The following is a 25345-nucleotide window of genomic DNA, read 5'->3' on the forward strand; positions in this document are numbered from 1 at the left end:
CCTCAAAGTTATTCTTGTAGTAAGAATTCAAATTAGCTGGGGCTCACAAGAACGAACGTGGTTTTTGTATTGGATAAATTTTTTTCAGTGAAGTAATCCCTCTTTCGGAGCTTCGTTGTTATTGTGATGGTAATTAATTTTTAAAATATTTTTTATTTAAAAATATATTTATTTTTAAAATTTTATTTTTGTTATTAATATATCAAAATAATCTGAAAATACTAAAAATTATTAATTTAAAGCAAAAAATAAAAATTTAATTTAATTTTTTAAAAAATACTTTTAAAACGTAAAAATAATCAGATTTTTATTATTATTATTATTATTATTATTAAAGTTATTTGTATTGTGTAACTCAAGACAAGCCTCCATGTAAAATTACAAGTTTTCCAAGATGAATTCTACCATGACTAGAGTTGAAATAACCATTTTTATCAAATATTTGGTATACTAAATTTTTAATTATTTTATTTAAATATAACACACAATTTCAACAATAATGAATATCAAAATCAATTAGGTCAAATCAGATAGGTTTAGATTGAATTATCTTAGGTTTAAATTAGACTAAACCAATCAAAAATTGTATTTAAATATACAAATCTTTTGTTTAGTATCAATTTTATTTATTTGGATTCTTGAAATTTGTTTGACAATTCAACAAAATTATTAAGATCTTAGATAATTTTGGTGTTATCATGAATGATGTTTTTTTTTCCTTAAAAAATCACAATTTACATCCAAGATCAAAACAATTTTTAAAATTGTATAACACTATACATACTCACAACAAAAGAATTTAATGTATTTATAAGATTGTCATTATATTTTTAAATAATGACTTAAATGCCCTTGTATGTTTAAATTATAAAATTACAAAATTGATCTATCATACCCTACCTTTCTCTTTTACCCTTATAGCCACATCTTCTCCTTTTTTTCTCTATCATTGGCCACTATTATCCATGAGGACCAAATCACATCCACCATTTTTCTTATCTCGCGACAAAATCAGCCTATAACTAATATTTAATGATCTTTTCACCTAATTTTATTTATACCTTTTTTGAAAACCTAGTTTGATTTAAGAAATTGAGTAGATTGCTAACATACAAATCAACACACTCATAAAGCAAAACCCATTAACAAAAACCTAAAACTTGAAAGGAAGGTATTATAATAGTATAAAGATTAAATTGCCCCTGGTTTAGTAAACCTTTAAACTAGGCATTGAAGGCAAGATAGTCTTTTCACCATGATATATTTATCTTTAACAACTTATCCAAGGTTATGTTAGCAATTTGATTTTTTTATGTACAATAGCATTATTAATTTAACCCTAAATAAAAAAAAATGAATGCCTTTCAATCAGGGGCGTTATGGTCTTTTTAATTTTTTGAAATAGTAAAATTATTATGTATCCTTTAAAGGTAAAATCAACATAATTCTCTCTTAAAGGTTTTTTTTTCTTTTACATTGGTTTTGTTGTTAATGTAAAGGTTACTCGGGGATATTATTGTATTTAGTCATATAATAAATATTATTACACTTGCATTTCATTTCTTCTTTCAATGCTCATGAGCTCATGCATAACTATCGCCTAGATAACGACCTAGCTAGATGTGCTCTGAAAATGAATCTCATGAAGGTTTTTGACATAGTCATTTGACATTTCATACTCATAGGAGTCAGGGCTATTGGCATTTCGGATCATTAGAAATGTAAGCAGAACTATATCACCCATATTTGTTTTGTTGATGATCTTATGGTATTTTGTAATGTTAATATGGACTCGATAGGAATTTTATAAGGACCTTTGGATACCTTTGTTGGGCTTTCTAGATTAGCCACTAACTAGGATAAGAATTTTGTCTACTTATTATGGGTGGATGGGGACCTAAAACTACTTTTTAGGATCATCTAGGGTTCAGATTAGGAGTTTTACTAGTTAAATATCTTGATGTCCCTCTGATCAAAACCATATTGACTCACAGTGATTGTATGCCTCTGGTGGAGTGGCATGATCTCTAAAATCAAGCTTTGGACATCAACATCCTTTACTTATATTGGTTATCTTAAGCTCAAAACTGTTCTTTTCTCTATTGAGGTATATTGGTCTGCTATATTCATCTTACCTTACTCTATTGTTAGAAGGATTGAGAGTATTTTAATTGCCTTCCTTTAGAAAGGTTCCTTTCTTATCCACTCAAAGGCTAAGGTTATATGGGTCTCAGTTTATTACCCTCTAAAAGGAGGGGGATTGGGGATTAAGAGGGTCAAGACTTGGAACATGACAGCTATTCTAAAAAATATATAAAGACTCATTTTAAACAGTTCCTCATTACGGGCATAATAGGCTTATAGCTACTTGTTTTGATGGAGATCTTTTTGGCATATTAAACTTATCTCAGCCACTTCATGAAGCTGGGTGAAGATTCTACTCAGTAGAGATTGGTGTAGGGGGAGTTTGTTTCTTGAATTGGTAACAGTATGAGTACATCTTTATAGTTAGACTATTGGTTGCTAGATGGGAGATGGTTCTATGATCTTCTACCATTCAGGGTGGTATCTTCTACAGGATTGACTTGGAACGCGAAGGTCTTAGATATTATTTTAAATGGAGTTTGGGCATTTCTCACAGGTCATCAGGATCTTCAGCCTCTTTGGAACTCAATTCGTTTTTATCCATATATTGATATTCCAGATCCCTATGTTTGGAAGGGTGATCTATTAGAAAGGTTTACTATCGACTTTGTTTGGGAGGTTCTAAAAGATTTTAGACCCACAGACTCTATGCATCATCTCATCTGGTTTCCAGGTCATATCCCAAGATATTCTTTTATATTATGGCTTGCTTTTTTAGGTCGGCTTCACACCATACACAAACTTCATGCATATCAGATTATCACCTCTTCAGTATGTATCTTTGTGGGTGGTATGTTGAGACACACAACCATTTGTTTTTTCAATGCCCTTTCTCCGTTGTGTTTTGGAGGGATACAATGAGCATGACCTTTATGAGCTTGCCTGCTATAACATGATGACCTTTGATTCAATGGGCTTATACACACTTTCAAAAGAAAAAGGAGTTCAATCATCTACTTGCTCGATTAGTCTTCTCAATTACGGTTTACTTTATCTGGTATGAGAGGAACAACCGAGTCTTTCACCAGAATTATCGATCTCACCATGATGTTAGTAAGGAGATTTTTTAGCTAATCTGATCTAGATTGATTGAGCTTACACCACGGTATCAGATCCCAACTGCTTTCAAGTCCATATGATGCCTTCCAATATCATGTGGTACCACCGCTCATGGTGTCCTTCAAGGTCCAATTCACATTTCTACTCTTTTGCATAACTGGTTGATTAGTTTTAGGCTCTTCCAGAAGCCAATTAACCAGTTTGTGGGGGTTTTTATTACTAGGTTTCTACTTGAACAACCGATCAACCAATTTTGGGGTTTCTATGAACCAGTCGATTGGATAACTAATTGTTGTTTAGATAGTCTAGGTCGTGTACCTTTTGATTTTTTTCTTTGGTTTGTTTTGTACCTCTTTGCTTGAGGTCTATTGATTCCTAGGTAACAAGTCTTTGAACTTCTTTGGGTATGCCCAAGAATTACTTTTATATAAAAAAAGTATTGAAATAAAGCTTATGCATGTGATTTATAAAGGTTGTAACCACACTAATGTGTAAGTATAAATTTATATAAATATACTTGTAGATTAAATAAATGGATGGGGAATTGGAGACTATCTTTATAAAAAGTATTGCCCCTAAATTTCATGTAAATAACAATTGAAAAGATAATAATTGCATTGAAAAGTTTAGGGTGTTAAATCTTCGATAATTAAACTTCATGATTTTATTTAGTTTGTTTTCAAACATGGTTATCTTGGTATGATAACTAGGTCAGAGATTTTACAACTTGACCTTGGTGGGTTTGGATCAAGTTTTTTTAATTATATTTTTTTTCTTAATTTTCATCCTTCGACATTTTATATGCTAGAAATTAAGCTTCAAATTTTTTCTTTTCATTTTTCTTTTTATATGGTTATCACATTCTTATTTGATTTATTAAAAATTGCTCTTCAGACTTTTTTCATGCTTTTATTTCTATGAGATTTATCTCAATCTTGTACATATATGATCGCGAAGTTTGAAAGTTAACCTAGTTTAAATGGGGTTCTTTTTTTTGCTTATTTTTTATTTTTTTAGTTTTGTTTTTCAACATTAGATTGTTTAATAATCTAGATGGGTTTAGGTTAGTTTTTTTTACCATGTTTTGTTGTTAATTGTTTTTTTCAATTTATTTATTGTCATATTTTTATTCATATTATTTAAATTACCAATCGAACCAATGACGCAAGTCTCATTTTTTTTTCCTACACATTCTATTTTTACATTAAAAAAAAATGATAGGCACTATAAAAAGAGGCTATAGAATATTGCTATTAAACCCCGCTCGGTAAATCAACCTTAAAACTTCTTGGTTTGATTCCTTGTTGAGCATTGGTTTATAATTAAATCGTATGAGATTTGTTTCAAAGTGACCTAATTAATTTGGTAGATTCAAAGATAACCTAGATAACTGAAAAAAAAACATAATTTGACCTTAAAATAAAATTCAATATGATATTTTTTTTTAATATTTGATACGGTAACATACTGGATCCAAAGCAAACCCGATCTACATTTTCCATAATATTTAGAGGGAAAAACAATATTCATTAAAATCCTCTCGATAAGAACTATTAACAAAAAGATCCTCATTTTTTATGTTCAGATTTTGGCAAGCTAACAACTACATTATTTTCTAGTAAGTTTTTCTCTTTTCTCTCTAGCTTAGAAACGAAAAAATAAATAAAATAAATTTTTAAATCAAAATAAAAATTATCGTTAATGTGGGGTTAACAATAAATTTTCTTCATGTTTTATATTTTAGTTCCATATCTTTAAATGTTGTAGGTTTACTATAATTTCAAGACCAATATTTTTTAATTAGGCAGAAATGGCTTGATTGAAAAAAATAGTTAGAAAATTAAAAATTAAAAATTACAAGTGGATGGTTTACTATTCATATGAACAAAATATATATATATATATATATATATATATATATATATATATAGAGAGAGAGAGAGAGAGAGAGAGAGAGAAGTGCCTGTTTCAAATCAGATCAAGAACAATCCAAATTCAAGGACTTCTTTCAATTACGATACATTCTAGGGCATTTGATCAAACAGTGTGCATGTAAAGACTTGACTTCTACACATTCTGGATGTCGTGTCCCGTTATTGAACACTAATTTTTCCATGTCATTTTTTAAAAAAAATTCCATTAAGTTCAATTAATTTTCACTATTTTTTTATTGTATTCTATTTTTTCTGATAAGATAGGTAAATAAAAATAAAATAATTAAAAGATAATTAAAATAATTTAGGGGTGAAATAAGATGAAAGAAAGAAAATCCACTCAATGATTAGGTACTTAAAATAATAATGCAAAAGAGTATAAGAAAAATAAAAAAGAAGAATCAAACAAATTGGAAAGAGATACTAAATATTCAAAAAAGAAACTTTAATTAATTAGAAATTCACAATAATAATAATAATAATAAACAATATAAATTTTTCTAACACTCCTTGCAAAAGCCTAGCCGACTAAAAACCTAGCAAAAAGAAGACAACAGGAATTGAAAAGACCTCGTCACCTACAGTCGTAGTTGCCGACAACCTACCTTCCACGTGGTATCGTCGAATTTTAATCAAAGCAATCCACGAAAACAAAGCTCTGGCCACCCACGATCATAACCCAGCGTTTCCACAACTGCCGAGCACCACCCACAGCAGCAGCAGCAGCAGTCCCTAGTCTCTCCATGCACCTATATTTGTCAGGTAGGTGTAGATGATTTACATCGCCGGTGTAGGCAACAAGAAGGAGAAGACGAGCAGTCGATGTGCTAGTCCATGCACCTTCTTATATCACCGATGCATGCAATAACGCGCCTCGATCCAGCTAGTCTCTCCATGCCTGTAGCCCATGCGTTAGTTGATTGTTTGCAAACGTGGTTGTATCTATTTAATTATATTTTTTTAAATAATTTTTTTATATATTTTGAATTGTCTTAATGTGTTGATCTAAAAATAATTTTTAAAAATAAAAAATATCATTTTAATGTATTTTGATATGAAAAATACTTTGAAAAACAACCGCAATCACACTCCTAAATAGGTACCCGCGTTTCCAAATATTTAATAATTTTTTTGTTAAAAATTAATTTTTTTATATGCTTTGGATCGTTTTGATGCGCTGATCTCAAAAATAATTTTTTTAAAATAAAAAAAATATTATTTTAATATATTTCAACATAAAAAATACTTTAAAAAACAACTGTAATTATATTCCTAAACGGATCCATCTGCTTCATTGACTTAACTCCTGAAGGTTAATTTTGAACATCGATGTGTGATTTATTTATTATTAGAATAATTTATAACATGTGTTTGTTTTGATTTGTGAATGTATATTTCTTGAATGTCATTATTTTTTCCAAAAATAAGTTCAATAACAGGCTCACTGACTCTCGTCCAAATAGGACCAACGTGGGACGTACTTTTTAAATAATAATAATAATAATAATAAAAAAATTCAGGAAATATAAATAAATACATTTAAAACTAGAAAAAAAATTATAAAGTTGTGAGACTCCTAGGTTACCCTAACTTGACAAATATTTATCAACATCAACAACAATAATTTATGAATAAACTAAAAAATAATTAGAATAGTTAAAGGCACGTGGAAAATAAATTTTAAAAACAACATATGATTTAAGTAACCTTTCTTTGAAAATGATGTAGGAAATATTATTTTTATTTTTCTTTAGACATAACTAGTCATTTATTTAAATCACTAGAACTAGTGTATATTTTAAAAATATTTATCTTTTAAAAAAACTAGATGACAGCACTAAGAGAGGCTTCTTGCACCGGAGTGAGCTCTTGAGCAACTTGATTAGATGAAGATGTTGCTTCATCTCATTTTTTATGTTTCTCTTTTATTTTCAATGGTCTTGAGGTAAATTTTATTATTATGTGATCACTTAACTCACAATAATAATTTCCTTAAAAAACTAAATAATTAAGTTTTGTTGAACTTTGGCCTAGAATTAATCAATAACTAAAAACTAGAAGTATTGAATGATTGTGAATGACACTAAAAAGTCAATTATACCTTCATATGTCAGATATATTCTGTCACAAAAAAAAAAGTTTGCTCAAATAAAACTGAATTTCATAAATATCTAAAGGCTACTCCCAACTTGCAGTAAAACAAAACATAATATAATTTAAGATAATAATAATAATGGTCATATATTAGGCTGTAAACCAATAGGCCTTAACTAAAACTCCATTAAGTATAAGCTTAATGCCTAAAACAAGCTTAAGCATTGATTTTGATCCAAAACAAACCCAATGTAAATAAAAGTCGTAAAAATGAAATATAACTATGCCAAATATTAATTAAAACAATAAATAAACTTTAAAAAATATTTAGATTAATACAAGTTATTAAAACAACCCAAAAACTATATCTTCTTGCATTCGATCCCTTGTAGTTGATTCTGAAACTTGTAGAAGAAAGAGTGTCCCTTTGTGTCGTGCATTAATTCTCTTTTCTTGCTTTAAAAATGTTGTTTTGAATGCTGAAGTTTCTTCCTTTTTCCAACTATTATAAAAAAAATATAAAGGAAAGTAGTTGAAATTATCTCCTTTAAATAGTCTCCTATAATCTATTTTTTGAATAAAAAAATCATATACAATAAATAAATAAATAAATAAAAGGAACAACAAAAGAATCTTAAGTCGCTTACCATCACATACATTCCATATAGATCATGAGATTCTTGCAAACTATAGATAATAGTTGTTTTCATATATGTCTCTTTGTTTAACATTGAATTCTTGTAGAATATGTAAGTTATTATTTACCAAACATGTTTCCAAGAGCATTAGGAAATCCTTGTATTGACTGGAATCCATAATACATAAGGAAACAATATTTCTTCAATTTTCACACATTCCTGACATATTTCAGTTCTGACTTCAAACACGTCATTCTCTCTCTTCCAGATGAATTATTAAGCCCACCACATATTGATAGAAATGTATTAATGTCTATTTTTCAAACTAATTGGAATCTTAGCAAAATTAATTATGTAACTCTAAATATAGTCCAAAAAGTAGATGGAAGTCCAGATAGACAGATTTGACAAGATTCGTCCAATAAATTCAAGTATCTGAAATAATTCCTTACCAAACTCCAATTGCTTTGAAAATTTAATATAATATAGAACAACATGTATAGAAACACTTGTAAAACTTTTATTTTGATCTCTCAGTCAAATTGAAATTTATACTTAATAGTATAAAACTAGATATAAAAATATTTTACGCTAAAATTCAAATTTGATCTTGCTTGAATTACATAAGAATTGTTTTTTTTTTGGGGTTTTAACAATTATATATATTGGACTGGACCGTACTGGAAGAAAGATAAAATTGATTAAAATTCTAGATAGCCATATTAAATGATTCAATGTCTAAAATTATGTACGGGAGCCTCTGTTACCGCACTATTTTTCTAACGGCGTCCTCCTTGCAAGACAGAATAATCCAAAAGCCACGTTGATTATTGAAATATTTATATGGAGAGAACTATTTTGCTCCTGCTTATAAATGATTATTGTATTTTTTTTTTCCATCTTTAACTACTTGGTAAGTGAATCGAAATCCTAAATAATGAAGTTTCCTTGACACTCGTATGTTTTTTTCACCCCCTCCCTTACCACAACAATCATTTTGTTGTTAGCTTGGAATTTTTAAAATGTTAAGATTTCTAAAGATTTCTTTTATTACAAGAACAAGAACATTTAGGAATGTATTCCATGATTGCCCCCGCTACACAACGGGTTAGATCAAATTTTTTTTGACGTAAAACAAATATTTAGATGTTGTTAATATGTTTTTTAACATAAAAAAATTAAGTTACATGAGGATTGATTTAATATGATATGATCGACTTGATAGGTATAAAAACAACCTGGAAAACCGATAAAAAATATAGTTTGACTAAAAAATATATCAAAATGATATCTTTTTTTAAATATTAAAACGACAACATACTAAATTAATTTATACGAGGATTGATCTAATATGATATGATCGATTTAATAGATACAAAAAAAATCTAAAAAACCGATAAAAAATATAGTTTGACTAAAAAAATATCAAAATGATATTTTTTAAAAACTATTAAAATGGCAACATATTAAATTGACTCCGATCAACTCAATTTAACCTGTCAAATCCATTACCTAAGTCATAAGACTCTTATAACCCTGTAAAAAGCATAGAAAAAAAATATTAAACCTAATTCTCAATCAACTCAATGTTGAAGTATGAAATTGAAAATAAAATTCAACTAAAAAAATGAGTTGAATCAACCCTAGTTAACCTGTTAAGCCTAAATCGAGATAACTCCATAGAAAACAAATTATGAAGCTCAATTCTCAATCAACTCAATGTTGAAGGAAGAAATAAAAAAATCAACAAAAAAGGATAAAAAAACCATCTGAGTCAATCGAACAAACCCGTGATCTAAATCATGAGATTAGGATAATCTCATAGAATACAAATCAAAACAAATTATGAAATATAATTCCTAACCAACCCAATATTAAGGGATGAAATTAAAAAAAATCAACTAAAAAAACACGAGTCAAACAATTTAACTTGTGACCTGGACCATAACACTGTGATAACCCCATATAAATTAAATAAAAATAAAATATAAAAAAATATTCTCAATCAACCAAATATTGAAGGATTAAAATGAAAAAAAAAACTCAAGTCAACCTAGGTTACCTTGTCAAACTTAGATTAGGAGATTAGATAACTCCAAAGAAATTAAATCGAAAAAAAATTATAAAGTCTAATTTTTAATCAACCAAATATTAAATGATGAAATTGATATAAAGAAAAACTTAATTAAAAAAGAACAAAAAAAAACATGAGTAACTTGGTTAACTTGAAAAGTTCACAATATTTGGTTAAATTGAAAAGTTCACAAAAAAAAACATGAGTAACCAACCCGGTCTAATTCTTTGAACTCGTGACATGGGTCATGAGGTCGGATTGAACCATAAAAGTCAAACCTAAAAAATCATTAAGGCAAATCTCAATCAACCAAATGGCTGGGGGTAAAATTAAAAAAAAAATTGAAAAGAATAAGGACCAAAATTGATAAAAGTAACAAATGATCATACTTTTTCTAAATTTTTGCAAGGACAACATGTTTTTCAAGGCTGAAAAGAAAGAAAAAAGAGGGAGAAAAACTATTGTCGAAGCTCTACCATGTAGGGGGAAGCCAACACATGCCTCACCATCATAAAGTGGGTGGCGTGAAGCTTTGAACGTCACCCTAAAATATAGACACCACACGCACTACCCAAAAAACATTAGTGCTTCCCACTTGCTTATGCATCCATTACACACGAAGACGATAATTTTTTATTTAAAATAACATTATATTTTTGTTAAAAAACTTGAATATCCTTACTAGTTACATAAAACATACCATGCAAAAAAAAATTAAATGCCTGAAAAGCTCCTCGGTTGCAAGTTCAATTAATTTAGTTTTTAAAGCTAGTTTAGTAATTTTACATCCTAGATACCCTTGTGAACTTTGAATTGACAATTCAATACCATAATCAAACCATGTTGTGAGTTTTATGTTGTCAAGAGTAAAGATACAACAAATCCACAATAAAACAAGAGGCAGTCCTCGGTAAAAATCTGATGAGTTTTAGTTTTTTTTTGAATTAATTAATTAATCAATCCTTTTATCCCTTGGTTTTGTGACTTTTTTTGGAGTTGTAAGAGAATTGAAGTTCATAAGAAAATGAAAATAAAAGGGAGGATGTTACATTTAGATTTGAACCAATGGAGTTCTATAATATCAAACATATTTGGTGTCCCGTATAATTCCCAAACTAAATAAAAGATTGCCAGGCTCAGTAAGAGATAAAGAAGATTGATCCTACGCTTACAACACCACTATCGTGCTCTGTAACATCCTAGTTGCTCTGTTCCGAATCAGAAACAGAAACTCACTATCGTGCTTCCCCAAAATTTGAGAGTGGTAATCTATACCACAGCTGCAAGATTTATTTTGATTCATCAATGATGAGCTGTCCCCGTTTTTCAAGCTCATTAAGCATTGCAAGTGCCGCAGAGTCATATGAGGTCTTCTTATCAGCACTAGCCTCTCCCGCACATTCAACAACGCCATACGACGGTATGTTCATGATGATTTTTGATACATAACTGTTAAATCCCGTCCTTTTATCAGGGCCTTCACCAAATTCAATTGCAGTTCTGCGGGAACAAGTTAATTAGAACGAGAAATATGCAGGAAAAAAATGTAGCATGGAAAACTAATGATCTTTGTATATAAACGAGAATTTGGGCGACCAAAAAAAAGCTTGTAGAGTTGGCAAACCTGGATTTCGTTTCCGTTGTGTCAAATGTAGGCATTGTCCATTGAACTTTCTTACAGAGATCATAAAGACTAGTACGAGGTCCTCCTTTCTTCTTGTTAATCGACTCAATTACTGCAAAAGGGGGTGATTTAGCGAGATATTCCACAATATTTGAGGGTACGACTGAATTCATCAGAAAGCAGAAGACTACTCATTTAACAATGAAAAATCAAGATATAACTGCAGGCACCAACCAGCACGCTAATTTTCTTGCAAGAACCAAAAAACTATCCCCTCAGTCCCATGACAAGCATTTATTATATTAATCAAACTCTTCAATTCACTCCTGGTGCACAAGATGGGCTAGCAACAGTTTTAAGGAAAATCGAGGTGGCAAGATAATATAAGATAGGTGTTAAGCATTGGACTTGATCAGAAAGGAGCTGAGATAGTGTGCCCTTGAGCAGCACATATAAAATAAACTGTTCCTTCTCTGAATCACATTTAGAATCAAATAGGAGGCCAAATAATTTGATGATGGATACCTGGGGGACCATGACTAGGACTGATGGCAGGGGAACAATCTGTATTTGAATCTCCGGGCACTTGGTTTTCTATTTTCTGCTTTTTTGGCTTTGTTTTTCCAGAAAAATCTTCACTTTCTAAGAAGCAAAGGGAACTTGAATCAACAACAGGGTCAGTGTCCTGTTTCCTCCTCTTTGAACCTCCACGTGAGTATATGATGCCTCTTTTCTGTTTACATGAGCATACAAGGGTAAAAATAGAGTTTACATGAATTTGATTTTTTGAAGCCTTGAAAGACATTCAAATAATTAATCACTGTATGTTTCAAAGACAGAAAAGCATCAAAGTCACACAAATATCTTAAAATGCTATTATTTCTTCATTGATTTTAATTTACAAAAAACAGCAAGAATTAGAATGCTGTAAAAGCTTTCACGTCCATGAATTTTCCTGGATAAATATCATCTTTAGTTTGCTCATTCTAGAAACCTGCTGTTGGATTTACTAGCCAAACAACCACCAGAACGACTTTTTAAGTACAGAATGTATGTTTCAGCAGTATGACCATTAGCCAAGAAATCTTACAACAATAGTGATAGTTACTAGAAAAAGAACTAAAGAAACAAAACAGCTCTGGGTTTTATTATTGTGGGATCCAGCAAGTGGTAAAATATGAAAACATACAGGCATGATTGAAATTCCCAGAATTACAAACCTGGAGCTTCTTCAACAAACAAGAAGCTGCTTTTCCTTTAGCTGCTTTCCTGTTCTTCTCATACCCCTCTCCAGACAAGAGCTCGTTGTCCAGCTGTACCCAAAGCTGGGCATGAACCATCTCAGCTTTCTTGGTACATTTTTCTTTTACAAAAACCCCTATAGAGTCACATAATTCAACAAGTTCACGCAGTGGAGGCAGCTCAAGTTTCTCAGGGGTTACAATTGGAGATAACAAGGGCTTGAATATTCTCCACACACCATCGAGATTGAACTTTGTATCAATTAATAATGCCCCTGCAACGCTTTCAATCAGGTCTCCAAGAGCCTGTAGGAAAGACAACAATCAGAACAATTTGTCATTAATAAATAGGATTGCAGAACAGAAAACCACCACAACAAGTTTAGATATGTAAAAAGCACCATAATCAGAGCTTCAAAGGATTAGTTGCTGCTAACCTTTGAAGATAGCAATATAATTGAGGAAAACAGCCCGGTTCTAACATTAAGAAAATAAGAGATTGAGTGGGTCAGTATAGGAACTTACCTTGGGAGCCTTTGTGCCTTGATCAGATTCATGAAAAGAATTTACATATTCTGTTATTTGACTTTGAAGGAGTGTAGAACAATGAAGAAGATGGGTATATAGGTTTTGTTTCACAGCAACTTGAGCAAAGTTATCATTGTTAACAGAAGCTGAGCGCAAGTCAGTCAGCTCGCCAGGATCAACATCTGTGTGGCTCTGATAGAGATGCCATGTTATAAGCAAGTCCAACACAGAATCACCAAGAAATTCAAGCCTCTGTCGAAAATCCAAAAGAAATATAACAAACAGTTCCATTAAGATTATTGCAAACAGTTACAGGAAATAAAGAGTCTTGTGCACTTAAATCTCGTCATCAAATACATTTAGTGAGTAATCGTTTCTGTATTAACATTATAAAATGAAAAAAAAAAAAACATTGAGATCATTCATGTATGTTACAGAAATCTGCTTAAAAATTGCTCAGATAAAATTACTGTACCTTGAGATTTCAAATTTTTATTTTTTTCCACATTGGTTTCGCTGCTGAGCCACCAGAATAAGGAAAATATACTTAAAAAAAAAAGTGTCAATTAAAATAACCCCCTTGAATATTATAGGCACCACCCAAAAGTTTGAGAACTCTTACCAAATCACCTCCAATTTTAAGAAACTACTACAGAAACCTCCTTCTATAACAAAAATACCCTTCATGAGCTAAAATTATCCCCTTTGACAGCAAGGGAATTTGTAATGATTTCTTAAACATAGAAAGGGTTTTTGTCAAATCCTCAAACTTTTAGATGCCATTTGTAATTTCAAGGGCTATTGTCGTTTACCCTAAAAAAGAGAAGAAGAAAAATAGAAGACCAAGTTGATAAAAATTTCATTACCTGGTAACAGTATGTAACACCCTGTTCTTGCATAGATGCATGAGTCATGGCCTCCTGCAAGACAAACTTGACACCGAAGGTATACCCAAGCTTTGACTCTAGACTCTTAATCTCATCTTCTTTAGGGATATAAGATCGTAGAGATGCACTCGTAATTGCTTCGCTTATTAGTGAAGGATCAAGTTCAGCATTAATGCCAAACCACTTCATCACATGAATTGCAGCAATCAATCCACCACTGACATAGTATGCCCCTATGACAGATTCAACACAATCTGATATGGTTTTGGAACCCATCCATCGGTGGCCTGAATCACAAGGTTTTCCAACCTTAACAATTGCGCTTTCGGTTTGGAACTTACGATCCAATGGTACTTCTAAAGTATCAACCCCACATTTGCAAGGAACAGGAGTACGTACAGATTTCTGTCCAGGAGCAGTCCAACGACGGGGATCAAATGCACTGTCTAGTATATATCCCTGGCATGTAAGAAATGCAGAACATTTTGTTTCAGACACCTATTGCAAATGAACTATTCAAAACACTTATAGATTTAAAATATCGTGGCTAGAATAAAATTTGTGGAAGATTATTCAGTTTCATATCAATTCCTGTGCCTGAACTATTAATTCTGGTAAAATTGAGTGACAGAAAAGGACGATGATCAGAATATACATGTGCAAATATGAAGTAGAAGGTATACTAGCATGGATGATGATCAGAACATACATGTGTACATATGAAGTAGAAGGTCTACTATTTAGACTTGTCCAGATTCAAATACCACATCACAGTCATTTCAAGGAAATACAAGTGCAGAACATTTGATAACTAATCACAGCAATGTGAAAAACTTCAATTCAAGTCTCAAAACAATCAGGGAGAGCATACTTCAATGGACAAAGAAACACTAACAAATTCTATCCCAAAAGAAAATTAACATTGGGTTCAATTGTAAAATCTTCTGGAATTCGTTTCTGCAATCACAGAACATCAGCAAAGTTATTAAACAATACCTGAAAAAAAAAAAAAAAAACACAAAGGAAGAGGAAAAAACACATGCGCTCAGAAAACACAATTTTTTATGGAGAATAATACTTCTTAAAGATAGAACTAGAAGCCACAAATATCATAATCAAATACCTGTACTTTACAATCTGTTCCCAATTTATGTAGGGTTGAATTACAAACAGCCCCTGAGCGCCATGAAGATAACTGGCCTTCATGTTTATTGGGATATTTTAAAAATAGGTGGCAGCTGACAGCATACTTTAGAACTGAGTCTCCTAGCAATTCCAGTCGCTCCATCGAAAAACTTTCACAGCATCTAAGTGTTGTTATCGCTTCCAGAATCTAATGATCAAAGCAGGTGACTACATTAACTTAAAGGTGAATAATTCATTAAAATACAGAACCACGAAGAGCAATTTAATGGGACAAGACCAATGAGCTTGGGATGTAAAAATTAGGAGCATGACAATCAATCTCTTGTCTAAGTTGACTGGCCAACATCAGGCACTCAAGACGGTGCATCAAAGATGGCATCAGATAAATTGATTTTACAACACTGATAGGAACATCAATCTTGATCAAAAGCTCTGGTGGCATATGCACATGTTGCTGCTGTTTTCTGCCAACCATGCCATCTTTTGAATCACCTGGTCATTTAATAGAGCATGTAACAAATCAGATAACAGAACAGGGAACTCATTGCTAAATTCAACTGCATAGCCTGATTCAGAAGACAATGTAGTAGCTTATAATGTCAATTGCAATAGCTTTTATAATTGAGAGAAGTTGACGCATATTGGTGAATTTCCCAATTCTTCAAATCTGGTTTACACTTTGTCAATAATCATAGCATAGGAGTAACTTCAAGATATTAGAATTGAAATGCCAGATAATCAGACTGAGACTGAGTTGCCCAACAGAAAACAATTCCACCTCATAACAGATCTCAAACACACAAACTAACAAACCTTCATCATTAAAGTTTACAAGATGATTGTGTGGGTTATGGCTTTGCTTTAACCGCAACAGAGGCTGTCCTGGATGCATCAGCACAATTCCATACCTGAGAGCAGCTGATGTTAGGTATGGAAACTGTAGATGATAACGAGGAGAAATGAACATAAGACCCTCAGCTGGGCCCACCAACCTTTTGTTGAAGTACTGTGTGTATGTAGAAAACTCTGTCACATTATCAGCATTTCCCTCAAAAGCACTCTCCGCTGATGAATCGTTCACGACTTTAACAATGGAGTAGATTCTTCCCGTGTGGATTGCCAGTACCACCATATCTTTAATGTTCTCTAAGTTGACTAAAGCATTAGCAAAATGGATTAAATTTGTACCATTGCATTCTATGGTGGATGACTGAACATTATCAGGTAATGGATTTCCTCCACCACTGTAAGACCGAGCAGCCAAAAAAGAGTTCTTCAAGTATTCTACCACAGATGAGCAAGCTTCAATTCCTTTCCAATCTATTTTACACCAATCATTACTGGAAATGCTCCATGGCTCTAGTGGTAGAAGCAGATACATGTTTGAGGGACTCCACAGTGATGTTGTTTCTTTCTGAAGTATGAACTCCCTAGATGATTTAGATCCAGTAAACAACTTTCCAAACAAGCCATTGAAAAAGAATTCTTGAAATCGTTTTGCTTTTGTCATCTGATAAAAAAATAAAAAATAGATACAGCATTCAGGAAATAACCAATCCAAGATAAAAAGAAATATTACTGAGATAATGAGCTTGCAACACGTTAATACCTGTGCAGCATCCAAGTGAACTACTCCACATGAAGAAATAGAAGACTTGACTATCTTTGCAACCAAATAAAGATCCAACTCAATGTTTCCCACATCATCATCGAGCTTTGACTCAATGAGAAGAATAAATCCAGAATAGATCTGACTGACAATGGAGCAAGAGAAATCAAACTTGTAAGCATGAAAAGTGGCTCCATCAAGTTTCTCTCCCCAACTTCCGGATAACGCATGAATGCAAGTTGTCCCATGCAATTCCTTCCTTTTTGTAGTTCCTGAATAGGCAAGAGTGGAACAGAGAGAGAAACAATGAGTTATTACACACAACAAGGAGAGAAACACCGCTACACCTTCCAGGATTGATACAGCAATCCAAACACATTCATGTGAAACTATTAGTGTATCCACCCATCAAGGTTTTGCCAACTTTGCTAAATTACAAAAGCAAGTGCATTATAATGTTTGTCCTAGCATGAACCATACTGACGTCTTGACAATTTCATTTTATTTTTTTCATTATTGCTTCAGAGCATTCTAAATGATGATATCGCACACATGCAGCGGAATTGCTCTATACTTTAGTATTGGCCACCTGATATCAACAAAGCATGGTAGTTGGCAACTACAGATGAAGGAATGTGTTCTGGATTACCTAATAAGTAGGCTAATTTAGTCAGGTCATAGGTTATCTATGATTTTTCATAGATTCTTTAATAGTAAAAAAAGAGACAACCCAACTAAAAATCCTAGCAGGTTCAACTCTTACTAATGACCCGGAAAGAAAGGATGGTGCAGCTTGGCCAATGAGCTAATAGAGTTTCTTATAGGAATATTCAATATGAATTTTATTATAATAAACATATACCTGCACCTGCAGATGTTGACTTGCTTTTAACAACAGCAATTTCTGAAGGCTCTTCAACTGATGGCAGAAGATGATCATCTAAAGCACCCATTTGATGCAATTTCTTACATGCTTCCAAGCATACAAGCTGCTTTGCTAATTGTTGATTCCTACATGTTGGACCAACTAATGTTTGAAATGCTGCATTAGGAGGTAGCTTCATTGCACAGCGGCAAGACTGTTCAAAAACTTCAAACTGAAAAGTTGGCTTTGGTGTGTAGTACCTAAATTGTAAAGGAAACCAATTAAAAGTTAATTGCTTCTATTCCATATACTTAACCCAAAAAAATGGGCAGGGAAATATTTAAATACCTGTCGCCAGGGAGGTGTTGACAATATCGATGTATGAGGCTAACACTAGAGTCTGCAGTTACTGATGCTCCTGTCACATCCACCACATAAGCCTTTGCTGCTTCTGAAGCACATGCTTTCAGATTCCATACATTAGGATCTCTATTTATAGCTGTATCTGTCATTGACCACTCACTTCTAATGATTTCAAATAGCTGATCCTGTTGTTTGGTGTTTCCCCTGCAAGTATATGCACAGTTATACCATGTTTACTGATAACATACACATGAAAAAAATCATGCGCCAAGCATGTTTATGACGCAAGAGCTTTAACTAGGGATTCTATCACAACTATAATGATCTGCCAAGCATGTTTATGACGCAAGAGCTTTAACTAGGGATTCTATCACAACTGTAATGATCTACACGATCAAAATATCAAACACGCAAAAACAAAGATGAAGGCCCCATTCTATTTGCTACACTACAGCTGCTTTTTGTGCCAGAAAGCATATCAAAGATGCTTCAGTGTGACTGCAGTCTAAATGGATGAAGAGGCATCACCTTTCAAGCATGGTGATAAAGTGGGAATTATTTTGTCGAGCTCGTCCCCGAGACTGGACATAACTGCGGACTGTCTTAGGCAGATCAAAACGTATTACACAGGAGCAGTTTGGCACATGAATTCCCTCCTCCACCACGTCAGTGGCAAATAATAGATTGACCTGCATAAAGTTACCCGTGTGTTATCGCGTTTTCAACTTCCTGCAAACAATTCATAATACTGAAGAACATATACCTTCCCAGAGCGAAATGATTCCAAGGTCTCCATTTGCACTTTTGGTGCCAGTGCATCAGCTGATGCATTAGTTCCAGTCAAATATGAAACAGTGAAATGTGCTAAAACCTCAACTTTCTTCATAAATCTTTCAACCACTTTCGCTGTAATAATTCTTTCAACAAAAATGAGGCACAATACTTCCCTAGCTTCTCTGCAACCACAAAAGGATAGTAAATCAACTTGGATACAAAATTAAAATGAAAAGATAGGCAAATATTTCTATTACCCGAATGATAGAAAAAGTTGGAGAAGTTCATGTAGTTTGGGGGATATGTAGCCAAAACCCAATGCTGCTGAACAGTCAAACCCATGATCCAAAGAGAAATTATCACCTGAGTTAAGAGAAGGAATAATGTTGGTAATAAGCATCATACTCAAAGCAAAATCAAAATACATACTAGTGTCTCCAGAAAGGCAATATCGCAAGGAAAAACATCAGGCAGACAAAATATTCACTGGCACTGTGCTCCAGAGACAGTATCTTTATGCACTATGAATGAATTGCTTGCTCATGAACAACAGAATACATAAGAAATAACTGGAAAATAATAATTGTGGGAGCAAGATGGGAGGAGTTGATGAAATAGAATCTAGGTGAGATACTACATTGTTTGAACCTAAATTATACTCTCTTTCAACTTAAGTAGTAAACTACTGTACACCAGATGAAGCTAGGTGCAAGAGGTGAGCTTTGTTTTGTCCAAACCATTGATTCGCATAAGGGATGGGCTAGCTCTATCTGTACCCATCCTGTGCTCTATAAGGCCCTCGGTTCCTTGGCAGCACCTTGACATGCATTACAAGAGAATTTAAATATTCCTCAATCCACAGGTATGGGACTTTTACCTGTTTATCCAGATGCGGTGCCCTTTATAGTTATAACTTATCGCTCTCTCTTTCCCCTCAGCTATTCACACACACAGACTGCCTTATGCAAGCTCAATTTTGGTTGCTGATGCTATATAGGAGTAAATTACAGCAGGATCAGTCACGGTTAATTTACAATTCTCAAGTAACTACTTGAGTCACAAGTGGCATCATCCGATCCTTGATGCATCCTGGTAGGAGGTTGATGCATCATTAATCTTCACTAATTACCCCAAAAGTTAGAGCTCATATTATTTTAAAATTTTCCAATCGGTCACCCAATCAAAGCAGTCCTCCTCCATGCAGTCTCATTGCCATGAACCCAAACAAAGCCAAAAGATGCACGTGTTTAACAGATTCCAAATACTCCAAACAAATCATAACAAAAAAAAAAGTAACATTCAAAGCCAGATAGTTCCATACATAAATGGCAGCTACAAAATCCCATTATGGGATTAACTGTGAGAAACCTTATCATAAACAAGAACAAACAACACAGTTTTCGAGAAATGCAAAGGCTTTTTTTTGTCCTTCAGCAGGAGAGACAAAGGTGCCAACATCCAAATATTGAATAACGCTAAATAAGGCAAGCGAACAATGTCAACCACTGCAAGTGATTTATCAACAACCATGTATATAAATACAGGACAAAGGAACAAACAAAAGTTTCCATTAGATTTGAGCACACCTCATTTACAGCAAGTATGCAATTAGCTGAAAAGCAATATTTTACAACTTCTTAGGAAAGAGAAAGAATAAAAGGTGCTATTATCATACCATGCAGCAAAGATTCACCAATTATATGTAACACATCCTCAAGGAAATATCTACACTGCAAAGAAATTTCTTGATATAATTTGCATTCACCAGTGGGGTTACCAGCATTCTCTAGACAAACCTTGATGGCCTATATGAAAGAAAAGTGAGAAATAATAAACTGCAATCACAAGAGAAGACAACTACAAAATAAAATCCTTGTCCCCTTTATCTTATAAAAGCCATGTGAGTTACATTTGGGGGTGATGGAGGATAAGAATCACCCTAGTGATATACCCTTGGGGATAATCCCGCCACCCCCCTGCCCCTGTTATATATATTTCAATCTCTCTAACTCTTTTTTTCCCCTCAAAGAACACACCAAAACAATGTTTAATTCTCTCTCTTCTCACTAACAATATCTCAATCTTTTTTTCCTTAAAAAATGTACCCTTCCATTTATCAACACACCAAGTATGTTTAAAAATCTAATTTTACACCCTTAACAATCATTCTTGTAATAATTACTCATGAAAGATTTCACGTAAATTTTCTAACCATGTGCCAAATAAACCCTTAGAAGAAAACAAAGAAAATGAGATATTCTCTTTGTTCCAAAGTGTCTTTTTTTATTGCACATTAAGAATGCCTAAAAATATTGCGTCAACTCAGTTATTCCATACAACTTAAGAAATAAGTATGCTTTTCAAGAGTTGGAAAAATTGAAATCAATTTTCAACTAAGGGTAGACAAACCCAAAATGAAAGAACGCTATTTGGGATGGAGGGAGTAGTATTCATGAACACATTTTATGAAAATCACGAGTATAGCCTATAGCTACTGCATTTCACACATAATAGAAAGAATACAGAGTGACAGCAGAAGAACATAGGGCGTGGGTGTTACATCTCAGCATTTAATCCATTTTCTCCTTAGTTTTTAATTACTGTGATTGCAAGCATACCTCATAAGCACATATGAGGCCAAGATCTTCTAGGCAATTCAAAATCTTTGCATGGTCCTTGGACAACTGCTTTCTCGTTGCTTTAAGCTTATCATCCATATCTTTGTAACAACTTTGTGTTGAGCCTTGCAAAGCTAACATTGAAGCATCAAACTATCCACTCAAAACAAAAACATATCAGTATCAACACCAATAAACCACTCATTCCACAAATCTCAAAGCTAGAAATTTCTTTGTAAGTGCCACCTCCACCACATAATTTGATATATGTGCACGAGAAAAGAATACCTTGGACCATGAAGCTTCAATCTTATCTTTCAGCTCCACATAAGAACACCATGCTTTGTCATAAAATCTACATAATTCTTTTGCAGAGGGAACATAGACATGCACCTCTGCCCTGTCTTCAATAGTATAAATCTGCAGTAAAACACATAGAATAAATTAGGGAGGAGAAGCGAAAAAAGAAATACCACATAAGGGAGGGAGGGAGAGAAATGTGTGTGTGTGTGTGTGTTGGGGGGGGGGGGGGGGGGGGTTGATTGCATTGAAAAAAAGGGGAAAGACCAAGAAGAAAGACGCATAGAAGCAGACACCAATTCTCAGGACTTCGCGCTTGCTAAAACAGCAGCATCCCAAAACAATAGGGATGAGATTCTTATATAAGCAATAAATCTAGACAAATTAGAAAATAAAATGAGAAGCATGCATATCCCCAGACAAAAATGAAATAAGACAAACTAATGCAAGTCTATCTCATTTGTGCTTCCGTGGCTTGGCATCACAACTTTAAGATAAGGAATAAGAATTAAGTTTGACTGCATGACCATCATAGGAAAAAAATTAAAATTAAAAGTACCTGAGAATCCAATACACTCTCAAGTTCTGCTAGTTGATCCTCACAGTCCATGGCAGACGAGACACCTAATGAAAAAAAAATTAAAAATTATATAATGCATGCAATAGGTTCATGATTGGACTAAATCTCGAAATCAAAAGATAAAAATAAGCAAGCAGCATACAAGCAAACACAAAGAAAAGGTTTTTAAGAAGATGAACATGATCAAAGGAAGAAGCAAGTTTTGCAAATAATAAATGGCTACAAACGGTAAGGGTTAAACACATACCACATATTCTCTTCATGGGTATTGATTGTTTACGTAATTCAGCTAATTTGAAAAATACAACATCTGTCTCCAGTTAACACACCTATAAAACTGAACTTCTAATTAAGAATACCTCTCTGCTAATTGCATTTGGACCAACAAGTGTGAAGACTATTCTTTTCCATGGAAAAATAAAACAAATATACGCAAAATCAACTGCCATCAAGGCAGACCAGAGAAAGAAAGGAAGTTTAGTTGCAAACTGATCAATGATGGTGCCATCTTGTCCTGGTGACATTTGAAAGTATCAAGTGTCAATGACAATTAGGGGGGTGGGGGGCAAATAAGGTTGTAATAATGTCAAATAAAGATCTAAATAAATTTATGCACTCAAACAGTTACTAAATTTCAAACCCTCCATAATGCCACAACAAGTTCTCTTACCTTTTCTAACTACAGGAGATGCTGTCATTCCAAAAACCTTTGGCTTATTCTCCATTTTGTGATAGAAATCCTTCACCAAACAATCATAACTATCAAAATTAATTTACTCTAACATTTAGAAGAGGAATCGTGACTATAGAAAAGATCAAATGAAAAAAAACAACAAAATTTGTAGCAAAGAATAGGATATCAACCTTCATAATTTTCTTATAAGGATGGTTACCGGTGGAACGATGACACTCGTCAAGTATTAACAAGGATACCATTTTTAGATTCAAAAATGCTTTTCTTAAGGCATCCAAGAGGATCTGGGGTGTCATAACCAACACCTATAAAGTAAGAAGAAAGGACATGCATTAATGAAGCTCTACCAGCAGCAAACCAAGATTAAACATATTTGAACACAGATGATAACCCAAAGAATATTGTCTCTTTCATAAGTAAAGCCATCTATGTTCCTCTAATACCGCTAGTTTAATCTCTAACTGTATAAATATAAGAATGAAGTCCAAAGTACAATTAACTTTTGCATAAATGAAAACTCAATCTAGCAAAATATTGCAGGACCAAAGAACTGCAGATAAAGATGGTCACAGCATAACTGACATTAGAAAAATGAGAGATATTTGTTTCTTCTTGGTTTTATTAAATGCACTAAGTGCATAAACCAAGACCATTAAAACAAGTAGCCCAAAAAGGAAATTGTTAGAATATACATAATATATGGAAACAGAGATATTCAATCTACAGAAAAATTCCCACTCACATCGTGCTCATCAATTTCCTTCTCCCAGGACTTCAGAGACCACTCATCTATTCCCTTAGCTCCATAGTACTCTCCCACTCTAAAATTTGTTTGAGATTTAATGACTTCATATTGCTGCAAGCACAAAACCCACTTAATTTCAATTTGTGAATCAATAGATCAGCCAGATTGTATATACAGAAAAGAAGAGAAGGAAAATAACTATAAAACAGCACTGGAAAAAAAAACCCTTTTTATATTGAGAAAAACATGCATTAGCATTTTAACATTTACAGAGAATTCACTTATTAAGGAGAAAAGGAGAGATTGATTTATTAAAAAGAACAACATGCCTGATTAACAAGATGAACTGTTGGAGCTAAGAAAAGAATCAATCTCTTAACACCACTGTAAAAGACAGCTTGACCAATCTGTTTAATTAACATAACAGCAATCATTGTCTTTCCAGCTCCTGTTTCCAGCACAGCAATTGTATTTCTCTTAACAGCCACCTCAAAAACCTTTGACTGATACCTACAGTCACCAAAACATGCATAAACAAAACCACATTGTAAAGGGGAAAAAACCATGAAATTTATCTTCGAGAAAATCTGAGTAATTACAGAAAAATTCAAACCATAAAAGAAAGAAAGGAACTTTGACAAACCCTCTTGGATAAAACTCCTTATGATTACTAAGAACAGAAGCTAGTCCTTGTGGGGTGGTGTCATTATGATCAGTAATACTACTGGAAGTATCCATAGCAAGACAGCTCGAAGAGCTGTTGTTGTTGATCATCATGTCACCAAAGCTTCTCTTGAGAGGATCATGGTCTGGCATTGCAGTATCCATAATTGACAAATAATAGTATCAATTAACTCTAGTAATAAACAATAGAAAGAAAGAAAGAAGGGTGGTGTGCAATTATCGTGATCAAAGATTTTTAATGGAGAAATCATGAAAAGAAAAGGGAGGGACCAGAAATTATAAACGCAATAACCGTGAAAGCCCTAAGAAAACCCAGAAAGAAAGAAAGAAAGGGAACTTTTTGCTTGCCTAGTTTAGTGATTCTTCAAGAATTTTGAGAATTTTATTTATTTAAGATTAAAAGAAAAAACAGGGAATCCACTGAAATCCTTTTGTGTTTATGGGAAAAACTAATATACTCTGGCTGTCTCAGTCCGTCTGTGAATGTGTGTGATATACAGAGAGTGAAAGAGAATTATCAGTTAATAATTAAATGAAGGTCATGAGGACTGGATTTTAGGGATTTATTCTTTTAGGGTTAAGAGTGTCTTTTCAGTGTTATCTTGTTGGACTCTCAAGAGCTCAGCGAGCGTGTGTGTCATAGTTATTAAATCCGGACTGGTCCGACAGGTCGACCAAAGACCTAGACCGTTCGGGTTTGTTAAAAGACTGACTAGCGCAACAACCCGGCAAAACCTGATCGA

General features: G+C 33.1%; 1 protein-coding gene across 1 annotated transcript; it reads right to left on the reverse strand.

Moving 5' to 3' along the window:
- Positions 1-10969: 10969 nt before the first annotated feature.
- LOC133673986 (endoribonuclease Dicer homolog 3) lies at positions 10970-25103 on the reverse strand. Its single transcript, XM_062094940.1, has 25 exons — positions 24562-25103; positions 24248-24428; positions 23916-24029; positions 23344-23478; positions 23150-23219; positions 22459-22523; positions 21888-22019; positions 21600-21752; positions 20657-20786; positions 19239-19344; positions 18971-19163; positions 18736-18896; positions 18193-18411; positions 17842-18104; positions 16980-17251; positions 16363-16880; positions 16184-16278; positions 15648-15862; positions 15348-15557; positions 14204-14683; positions 13335-13589; positions 12789-13115; positions 12094-12301; positions 11569-11680; positions 10970-11444 (listed from the first exon to the last, which is right to left on the reverse strand). Exons 1-25 carry the CDS (start codon positions 24744-24746, stop codon positions 11234-11236), a joined length of 5010 nt encoding a protein of 1669 aa, XP_061950924.1. The 5' UTR covers positions 24747-25103; the 3' UTR covers positions 10970-11233.
- Between the last annotated feature and the right edge of the window lie 242 nt (positions 25104-25345).

Source organism: Populus nigra, chromosome 15 (assembly GCF_951802175.1).
Source record: "Populus nigra chromosome 15, ddPopNigr1.1, whole genome shotgun sequence".
Classification (NCBI taxonomy): Eukaryota; Viridiplantae; Streptophyta; class Magnoliopsida; order Malpighiales; family Salicaceae; genus Populus; species Populus nigra.

Excerpts from the sequence above, each read along its gene's own strand:
- LOC133673986 (XM_062094940.1), bottom strand. The coding sequence starts at position 24,746 with ATGGATACTGCAATGCCAGACCATGATCCTCTCAAGAGAAGCTTTGGT. Across the intron at positions 21,753-21,887 it reads TTGAAGCTTCATGGTCCAAG|TTTGATGCTTCAATGTTAGC; the intron begins GTATTCTTTTCT and ends TTGAGTGGATAG. Across the intron at positions 11,681-12,093 it reads TCCTAGTCATGGTCCCCCAG|TAATTGAGTCGATTAACAAG; the intron begins GTATCCATCATC and ends CCCCTTTTGCAG.